Below are 10,396 nucleotides of genomic sequence, written 5' to 3' on the forward strand. Positions count from 1 at the left end.
TCAACAATTAAACTTCCCCCCTTTTCTTTAACTCTTTAAGGGAAGTGTTCCCATCCTTCCATCTCTCTCTCTCTCTCTCTCTCCCTCTGATCTTGTCCTTGCCTACTCCAACGGGAGTTACCAGACGACTACTTCTGCATATCAATGGAAGGGGGTTTTACTGGCCACCACAAGCACTTTCCCTCCAAATTTGGGTTTCACTTTTTGGGGTTTCTTTTAGATCTGGAGACGAACATCATCGCTTCGGTATTCCAATTCTCTTTTTGGGTTTTGACATCATCAGGATCTGGTATAACTCTCTCTAACCCTTCTTTTACCTTTCATTTTTGAATTTTGCCTTGCATATTCGGTATTGATGTTCAAATTTGATTAGGCAGCGAAGAGATTTTGAACCCAAGAGCTTTGGGTGGATTTCGTTTGTGTTTGTTTAGAGCTCGATCAAGATCTAATTTTGATTAAGTTTTCTTTTTGGGTTTTCAGGGTTTGTGATTATTCTGTTTCTATGCCGTCGAAACCCATCCCATCTTGAACTGAAAATTCCAGAAACTGAAATTTCCTGAGCTCTGGGAACCTGGAGATGGACACTTTCCGAGTTTTCTAATTCATTTCATCATCATTTGATTGTTGTCTTTGAATTTTCTTTCTAGGTTTTTTGGTGGTTTTGTTTTTGTTGTTGCTAATTTGGGTTTTGGTGAATTTGTGAAGAGCAAGCGGTGTGTGTAGAAATTGGAAACAGGGGTGAAGCAGAGTCTGGGACGCAGAGACAGTTTGAGCTTTGCTGGTTGGAAGATGGGTTCTCAGATATGTATGTAATTTGGGTTCTCTCTGTTTTTCGTATTTGCTTTAATATTCTTAAATTTTAGAACTTTGACAAGTAAATTGCAGGTTAGAATCAAAGTCAAACACAAACTGAAAAGTAAAAGAAACCCACTTTGGTTTTCATTTCTCATGATCATTCAATATCTTAGTACTTCAGTCCCAGTTTTGTTAATTGCTGAACAGGGTTGATCAATTTCTATGTTTTTTTGAGTTGGTCAATTTGAGTCTCTAATAATGTGTATGATATATGAGATGTACCAATTAGGTTCATTGATCAATTAGTTGTGTTTCTCAGTTCATGCACTTTTACTAAGTAGTAATTAAGCTGGAATCGTTTTTGTTAGAAACAAATATCCTTGTTAAATGATACAAGGGTTTCCAAAATGCACTTTATCGGAGGACTTAGTAAGCAAGTTTAAGTTAGTTTTGCCAAATGCTACCAAATGCACATATCCTTGTTCTACATATGCTAAACTGTTACTTCCAATATTGTAAAACTGAATTGAGATCACGTACGTGATGCACTTGTACTAAAGTATGAATGATAAAAATGAGTCAGTGGTTCAAGCCCAGCTTACCATATGTGTTTGGATTAAATGGAGTGTCTGAAGTTCTAGTTTAATTATGAATCAATAAGGGAAAAGAGTTAGCTAGAGTTCTAATTAAGCTTTTTGTATAGCTTCGAGTCACTCTTTGTTGTGATGATTAGTTGCAAGATGTAGTGTATGTGAAGATGAATTATACTTATAAGAAATCGATGACTTCAGTTCAATCTAGCTTTTTTGGCTCTTTTAAGAATAGTTTGCACTTCATATATAGAATGCTTAGTTCAAAAGCCACATATACACTCTGCAAAGAACATACAATTCAGATTTAATTATTTGACTCCAATATGGAAGGTGGTTCCTGAGCATGCAGTCAAGGGATTGTTATGATTATATATTGGTTCAGGCACATAACTTAGCTGTCTCAATTTCCTCTTAAGATTATATATCATTTATAATTAGCTGGACTTTATTATGTGTAGGATTTTTGGGTGTGAGAACTCTAGCTGGAGAACAAGAGGATGATGGACAGTTCTATTAAATAGAGAGGACAAGCCTTCTGAGGGCAAGAGAAGAAGCTTTGGGTTTGCGAACTCTAGCTGGAGAACAAGAGGATGATGGACAGTTCTATTAGAGAAATAGAGAGGACAAGCCTTCTGAGGGCAAGAGAAGAAGCTGGTTCGAGGTTAAGAAAAGTGCTAAGCAAGGGCAGATGATGTGTTTTTCTTCTGATCGGATACAAGAAGGTAATTCAAATAAGCCCCTTTCAACTGGTGTAGTAGATGCTTATCTTGCAGAGTGGATGAGAAAAATGAATGTAAAGTAGTGTAGGAAATGGATGTAAAGTACGTAGTTGTGAAGGTTTCTTTTTGCTTCTATGGATTTTTATTTGCTTGTAAGCAAATCTTATATGATGTACAATAATTATATAAATGAAGTTTATTTACCAACAAAAATATAGAAACATGAAATAAAATGTAAATTGTGGATTTTTGGCTTTTATTATTATTATTATTATTATTATTATTATTTTCAACCCTCATTTACGGCGTGCATGGTATGTGTGCCGTAAATATAACACCTTTTACGGCACACATTTGACTCATTTACGGCGTGCATGATACATGTGTTATAAATACACTCCTCTTTTACGGCACACTTTTGACTCATTTACGACGCACATTGTGACTCATTTACAGCGCATTTCATATGCGCCGTAAATAATAATTGTCTTTTACGGCATGTCCATTTACGGCCTACATTTGTGGGCTGTAAAAGATCATTTACGGCGCACATTGTGGGCCGTAAAAGACCTTTTTTCTGGTAGTGCATGAAGTCCCGAAGTTTAGTGGTTACTGAATAGGGGGAGTGCAATATAACACTATGTTGTGCGATGATCTTAGGTCGACACAAAGCAGTGGGGTTTATTTGGTTGCTAAGACTCCTCAAGTAGCTAGTGCTAAGGATAAAAACCCTGTTACTGAAGACATGAGCTTCTATGGGGTGATTACCGAAATATGGGAGCTTGACTATGGTCATTTTAGGGTTCCTATTTTTAAGTGTGATTGGGTAGAGAATGAGAAGGGTGTTAGAGTAGATGATCTTGGGTTCACTTTGGTTAATTTAAATAGGAAAGGTTATCTAAATGACAGTTTTGTTTTGGGAAAAAGTGTAGAGCAAATATTTTATGTTGAAGACCCTGTAGATCGTAGGTGGGTAGTTGTGGTGAGAGTCCCAAAAAGAGATTACATTGATTCTGTTCATCAGGAGGATGATCTTGGGGACACCATTCTTTCCCCCCCCCCCCCATCGCAACTACAATGCCAGCTATTCAGTCACATGATAACTCTCCAGATGAGGAGCCAATGGGTTATAGGTGTGCAGGGAATGAGGATATAGTAGTTGAGGGAGAATAGTTCATATAGTCGTATTCATGTAATTTATAATTGTCATGCCTAAAGGATACTTGGCTCACTAAATATGTTTTCAATGTTGGTTATTTTCTGTTTCGCTGATTGTACCAAGTGTTAAGTGTTTGTTATTTTAATTACTCTTATTTTCTGCCTGGATATGTGTTAAGTGTTTGTTTATTTAATTACTGTTATTTTCTGCATTAATATTTGTAGTAATATATGTTTGTTATTTTAAACACTAGCAGATTTGAGTACTAATATGCAGCATATATGTTTGTTATAGAAGTTACTCATATATGTGGATTTGATGTACTAATGGGGCTAACATTTGTGTAGATAATGGCGGCATCACAATCTGCTAGTGTATCAAAGAAGACAAAGTCGAAAGAAATTTGAAGCCTAAGAAGACTAAGTCTTTGAAGTCACCGACATCATCATCATTTTCTGATGGATCTCGATCATTCAAAGAAGGGAAAGTCCAAAAAGAAAGAAGCTGAATCAACTGGGGGCCTAAAGTTGCTGAAGCGGCATGCGGTGACTAAGTCATGCATTACAAGCCGCAAGAGTCGTAAAGTGAAGAAGGTTGTTTTATTTAACAGAAAAGAGACCCCTTGTGGGAAGGTGGCTAAGGAAATGCAAAGCTACATTGGTGTATTGGCAAGAAGGAAGGTACCGGTAATAAGGGAAAATTGGAAAGCCGCAACTCCTGAAAAGAAGAACAAAATCTGGCAACGTGTTCAGGTGATTAAGTTCCTTATCTGTTTTATTTAGTATTGAAGGTGTAGTTAGTTAGGTTGGTATGATAGTGTTCATTGTTTTCATTTTTCATTAGTTTCTGAACTTGAACTGATAGTTAGCAATGAAATGTGCACAGATTCCATTTTTGATTGGTCCTGAGCATAAAAAATTTGGATGACCCTGAAGCCTTGCGATATCCTCCAGATGATTATCCTTTCATCAATGCTGATCACTGTTCTTGGTATAAATGCACTTGTATTTCAATCATTTAGTTGTAGTCATATAAAATGCAGTTATGTAAATATAGAATACTCATTTAACTAAGTACCCCTATTTTGCAGGAAAAACGTCGTGAGCAACAAGAGAGGCGCAGCAAGAATAAGTATCCTCATAGAATGTCCCGTAAGGGATATGTAGGGTTGGAGGCTGAGTTGGTTAGTGAAACTGTTTTCTACCTTACTGATGTGGGGTTCCTATTTGTAATGCATGCATTAACTATCATATTTTATTGGCTGATGGAATGAGTGACAAAGAAGTTGATAGGGCCACTTTGTGGATAAGAGGACGACAGACAAAGGATGACAGTTTCAAGGATGAGGAGCAAAAAAGACCGCTGAAAAGATAGTAAGTCCATATATAGAAAGCCTATTTTTGTATGTATAAGGTTTCTGAAGATGATATGTAATGATATTTCCTAATCTAAACTGTCAGACAAACTTGAAAAGAAAGGTTGACAGTGGAGAACTAAGCGCTGAAGGAAGTAATGATGTCTTAACATTGGTGTTGGGGACTCCGGAGCATGGGGGAAGAGTGCGGGGAGTAGGAGGTTTTGTTACTCCCTCTACTTACTTCCACCTCCCTAAACGTAGAAAGGAGAGCATAGAAGCTACTGTCAGACTTAGTGTGCAGAAAATATTGTTAGAGGAGAGAGAGAAGATAGTAGAGGAGGCAAGGGAGAAGATACTAGAGGAGGCAAGGGAGGAGATAATCAAGGAAGCGAGGGAAAAAATTGTTGCAGATGAGCGGGCTATGTGGGAGGCCAAGTTTGCTGAACTTGAAGCAAAGATAAATGGAAAAGAGGCTGCAACCATTCACCCAAATGTATCTGGCCATGGAAGTTGCTCAATGACAGTTGATGAGATTGCTCAAGAAACGGATAAAGCTCCGTTGGAAGAAGTAGTGAACAATGTGGATGGAACTAAAATTCTGAGCGTTTTTGAAGCAATGGAAAACAAAACCATCATGCGTAAAAGGAAAGGGACAAAGGTTGTTAAGGAAGGCAGGTTGGATAAAAGTCCAGGCTGCAAGAAAGGTAATGAGTATCCCAAGTTGCTTGAGAAAGTAGTTGTCAACCGTGAGGAGGTCAATGAGGCTGTTGAAGAAAATGTCAATATGATAGATATCAAGGAGCCGGAGAATGAGGAGGGGGCAGAATATGTGGATTTGACGATGCGTCAACCTACATTAAAGGTAATTTGGTTTTACTTAACGCCAATAATGAACTGCAAAAGATCAAAGTTCAATTACTGCATACATGTGTTTGACACCCAAGCTGAACCAGTTGAGCATTTCATGATTTTTTGAAAAACCTGAACTTATTGTTTTACTCTCAGTTTTTGACAGCTTAAAGGAGACTCTTCAATGATCATTTTGAACTTGGTTTCGTGAAAAACGAAATTAAAATGAAATACTTATGCTATTTTGATCAAACTGCACTGTTTCAGGATTTCTGTTTTATTCAGCGTTTTTATCACTTTAGATTCTTGTTTGACAATTCATTTGAACTGCGAATAGCATGAAACTCTGGAAAATAGTAGCTTTGCATGTCTACTTGAAATCTGGAAAGTTGTGCTTCAAATCATTGAAAGAATAATTGTTGGTGAATTTTTCTTTCAAGTTACTAGTTTTCTGAAACTGTCTGAAGCTTGCAGCATGTTGTTACTCATAGAATGCTTATGAGTATGTTTGTGGAATAGATTTAAATCTGTTACTATTTCGAACATATATAGGGAACAACTATATAGGTAGCTGAGGTTGATATATTGCAAGTTGGCAATAGGTTCTGTTGAACATATTGTTGCGTATGCCACTGTTATGGAGTGCGAGGATCCTTCCCAACTCATTCATGGCACTCCACTAGGGGATGGTAATGTGCACGTTTCCATCTATGCCGCGCTTGAGGAGAAAGCAAAAGTGTCATTTCTTGTGAAAGATGAAATTGAAACAGTGAAGCAGGCTATGGGGAGTTGGGTCGCATGGCCTAAACACCTAGTCATAAAATCTGCAGTCAAGGTAAGAACTCTGTATAATTCAACCTATAGCTACTTTGATAACATTCATTTGTTTATAGAAATTCACTTAACTGTAGATATGTAGCATATATTTATGATATGTACCTTACATTTATTTTCTTATTCTAGAAACCTACCAAGGATAATGCTGATAAGAAGAAGAAAAGGAAAGAGATAGGGGAAGAGGACTCGGAGATTGAATTTGGCTTGGCCAAATTGGCACCATCGTTGCCAGTTTCATTGAAGATGTTATGTTTGTGTGGTGAGGATGCATTCAAAGATGGGAATACAATCAGCTTGTACATGGAGCCTGAAGTGTTTGGATATTTTCGCAAGACATTTATATTGGGAAAAGATGATAGGCGACTTGCAAGCATGAGGGAAGTAACTGGAACTTGCATTGCAGTGTACCAGAGGTAGAAAAAGTCCTTGAACTGATATTATATATATATATATATATATATATATATATATATATATATATATATATGCTTTGTTCGTAATGCCTTGATAAGAAGTATAGTTGCTGAAACCCAATGACTTGGTGCAAATGTTTGTTATTAGGTACCTCTGTGTTGTTGAAGGCTTATAAAATGCTGGACATGGTTGCGTTTGTTGACCCTTCACTTATTGGTGCTGTGGGGTGTGGGAATGGAACTGTCAAGGCCCAACACATGAAAGATAGGCTTGTAACTGCTAAACCAGGGTAGATGTTCATGCTCCCATATAACTCGGGGTAAGTTCATGAACATTTGCAAACTTTCATATCTACTGTGTCTGAACATAAAAATTTAGTGTTCAACATATATGACATTTTGTATGCATGTAGTGATCATTGGATGTTGACACTTGTTGATCCGGAGAAAGGAACCGCCTATTTTATGGACGTGCTGAATAGATGCTTACCTACAGGAGATTGGATGTCTATCGTGGATATGTAAGTCCCTCGTTTACATATTGATCGAAATGCCTCAATTTTATGAAATCTGTTTAATACACTTGTTTGCCTCCTTTTCTATATGGTACATCATCGATCATATTGTTGTTTTGGTGTAGTGCTATGCGTATGTATAATGCTGAAAAGAATAAGCAAAGCCGATGTTCAGTCCATTGGAAAAATTTGGCTGTAAGTTTCACCACTTGTGGTTTTCAAAAAATAGTATTTCATTTTGACTTTTCACTTGTTCATTCATTTGCTTGTGTTTAGGGCATTCCTCCCCAACCTAGCAACAAGGAGTGCGAGTACTTTATCATGCGATACATGAGAGATATCATTGAGGATAAAGACATGTCATTGTTTCCTTCCAAGGTATCAACATATATAGCTATAAATATAGTCACTCGACTCAATTTCTCATAAGTGTGTTATTATATCCATGCCTCATTCACCAAAATGATTAACTAATCCTTTTGATATAATAAACTAATTTCAGTGGAAGAGGAGAGGCAACAGCCAATACACCCAAACGGATATTGATCAAGTGCGAAATGAGTGGGGGAAGTTTGTTGTCAACACATGTGCACGAGTCATGAAGTAGTACACTTGTTGCTAGTACATTTTAGATAAGGAAAGCATCTTTTTTGTGCTTCTCTGCTGGTACATTGTCATGCACCATGTGTGGCATGTTTTGGAACAATATATATGTGTATAAGCTTTTTGATGTCCCAAGTAGATGGGCATGCACTATAATGCTTTTCTTGTGTAAAATGTCTTGTGTAAAATGTTGATTTCAATGATTGGGAAATGCATCCATTTTGCTTTTGAAGTTTAAAGTATTGGTTATATGAATCATTTGACGGTTTGCAATATTTGTATTTGATAAAGTACTGTTCATTTGGTAAATGGACCAAATGAATGCACAATCTAATTCAGGAATGGGATGTTCAAATGATCACACAACAGATTAGATATAATGATCACTGCCTGTTGTCTGAATGGCCAAAAATGGGACAAAAACACATTGTAATCAATAATATCACACATAGGTTTTTAACAAATCAGTGTCTTCTAATTTATACTCAGACAACAGAATTAATCGAACTCTGTTGTCCTAAAAGTTAATCACACAACAGAATTAATTGAACTCTGTTGTCGTAAAAGTTATTCACACAACAGAAGCAATTGAACTCTGTTGTCCTAAAGTTAATCACACAACAGATATAGTCCAAGAACTGAAGTTTGAAGATCAATCAGACAACAGACAAAATAAAAATATGTTGTCTGACACGCTTAACATACAACAACTTAAAACTGGCACTGTTGTCTGAAGATAGCGCCTCAACTGCTGCGCTTGGCATCTGCCGAGCCATCTGCCGAGCTATCACACAACAGTTATAACACATACCTATTGTCTGTGTGTTTCTCACATAGATGTGTTCCACCGTTGTCTGAATTTTCAACAGACAATTGTTCGGTCTACAACGGTGGCCCTCCAAATCCCACAACGGTTTTCTGCTGTTGTCTGATAAGGTTTTTGGTGTAGTAGCAAGATGTGCTAGCCGATTGACCACACCATTTGCTTCCCGATATACATGTCGAAGTTGAAAAGAAGAAAGTACTCAACATACCTCTTACAATCCTTCATAATCCGACCTATATCAGATAAATCATCATCTTCCCTATTGAGGGCATAAACCAGAATATATAGCACAATCAGTCTCCATTTCAATATCCATCCAGCCTTGGTGAATAGCCAGCAATAGACCTGCCCTTAATGCATCAGCTTCCATATGTAATGTCGAAGATGCAGATTTTAATGGCTTAGCTAGCACAACCACACAACTTCCGTGATCATCACGGCATACTACCCCAACTCCTCCGAGTCTTCTACGTTGATTTTCAGACGGCCAGTGGGAGGGCAATGCCATTTAGCAACAGGCCTTTGCTTCAGTGTTGCTTTGCAGAGCATCAGCAGCCTATAATCAGCCAAAAATTTGCATGCATTATCTACCATAAATAGTGGGTTATAAGTAATCCATTCCATAAAATAGCATTTCTTTCTATCCACAGAACTCAAAGTAAGACAAAAAATTGTTCCAAAGCCTGGCCATGTAGTATGTCAAACATGTTTCTGACCCAATCACTAAGAGATGTAGCTTTATGATCTTCAGGATTAATATTCAAAGAACTACGTAGCCAAATAACTTGAACCATTGGGCATAACATGAATAGATGTTTCCCATCTTTAACTTCGTCACCACACAACACACAAGACAAGTCTGGGAGCTGTACTCTTCTAGATAAAGCAGCTTGTGTGGGTAAAATTCCCTTCACCAGACGCCATGTATGCATTCTTATTTTCGGGAAACACCAACCTTCCATAATTTCTTCGAAAAACCATCAGTAGTCACACCGCCGACACCTGATGAAGATGAAGACGCCCTACTTTGCATTTGCTCAGTTAACCGAGCCACATAATAACCACTCTTGACATTATATCTTCCAAGCTTGTCACAATGCCATATAAGTCTATCAAGTCCACCACCCAAACTCAACGGAATGCTAGTGATCAAGTCTGCTTCATAAGTAGTAAAGAGCTCATCAATAATGTCTTCAATCCAGCAACCATTGTCCACATCTATTAAATCAGCGACTCGTAAGTCCTCAGTCCCTTCCATGATAGTAGAGAATGGTTTAAAATTATAAGGGAGAGGCAGCCAAGGGTCTGACCAAACAGACACCGCCTCCCCATTCCCCACCTGACATCGAAGTCCCTTCAGAAGAAGCACCCTTTGATAGAGAGACATGTAAAAAATCAGAATTGGGAAAATACCGTCCTTTCAACACTTTAGCCACCAAAGTATCTGGATTAAACAAGAGTCTCCAACCCTGTTTAGCTAAGAGAGCCTGATTAAATTGCACCATAATCCGAAATCCCAATCCACCCTCTGATTTTGAGGTACATAACTTGTCCCAAGAAAGCCAGTGAATTTTTTGTTCTGAGGTATTCTCTCCCCGCCAGAAATTAGCCGTTAATCTATGCATCTCTTCACATAAATTCTTGGGAAGCTGAAAACTGCTCATGACATATGTTGGGATGGATTGAATGACTGCTTTAATCAACACTTCTTTTCCGGCATTACTGAGCAG

The 10,396-nt window shown here is 37.8% G+C and overlaps 1 protein-coding gene and 1 long non-coding RNA gene across 2 annotated transcripts; both read left to right on the plus strand.

The window, feature by feature from the left end:
* Window positions 1-2,360, plus strand: LOC133718192 (uncharacterized). Its single transcript, XR_009850136.1, has 3 exons — window positions 1-289; window positions 481-805; window positions 1,847-2,360. It is a non-coding gene; the product is annotated as an uncharacterized LOC133718192 (long non-coding RNA).
* A 2,398-nt stretch (window positions 2,361-4,758) lies between these two features.
* LOC133713482 (uncharacterized) lies at window positions 4,759-8,035 on the plus strand. The gene is made up of 8 exons (XM_062139522.1): window positions 4,759-5,485; window positions 6,025-6,307; window positions 6,436-6,722; window positions 6,871-7,042; window positions 7,136-7,243; window positions 7,363-7,432; window positions 7,514-7,615; window positions 7,740-8,035. Exons 4-8 carry the CDS (start codon window positions 7,017-7,019, stop codon window positions 7,842-7,844), a joined length of 411 nt encoding a protein of 136 aa, XP_061995506.1. The 5' UTR covers window positions 4,759-5,485; window positions 6,025-6,307; window positions 6,436-6,722; window positions 6,871-7,016; the 3' UTR covers window positions 7,845-8,035.
* Window positions 8,036-10,396: the final 2,361 nt, after the last annotated feature.

Source organism: Rosa rugosa, chromosome 6 (assembly GCF_958449725.1).
Source record: "Rosa rugosa chromosome 6, drRosRugo1.1, whole genome shotgun sequence".
NCBI classification, from domain to species: Eukaryota; Viridiplantae; Streptophyta; class Magnoliopsida; order Rosales; family Rosaceae; genus Rosa; species Rosa rugosa.

What these genes read in the sequence shown, in the direction of transcription:
- LOC133713482 (XM_062139522.1), top strand. Translation starts at nt 7,017, where the DNA reads ATGTTCATGCTCCCATATAACTCGGG. An exon ending in TCCATTGGAAAAATTTGGCT is followed by an intron (nt 7,433 to 7,513) that starts GTAAGTTTCACC and finishes GCTTGTGTTTAG; the next exon opens with GGCATTCCTCCCCAACCTAG. An exon ending in TGTCATTGTTTCCTTCCAAG is followed by an intron (nt 7,616 to 7,739) that starts GTATCAACATAT and finishes AACTAATTTCAG; the next exon opens with TGGAAGAGGAGAGGCAACAG.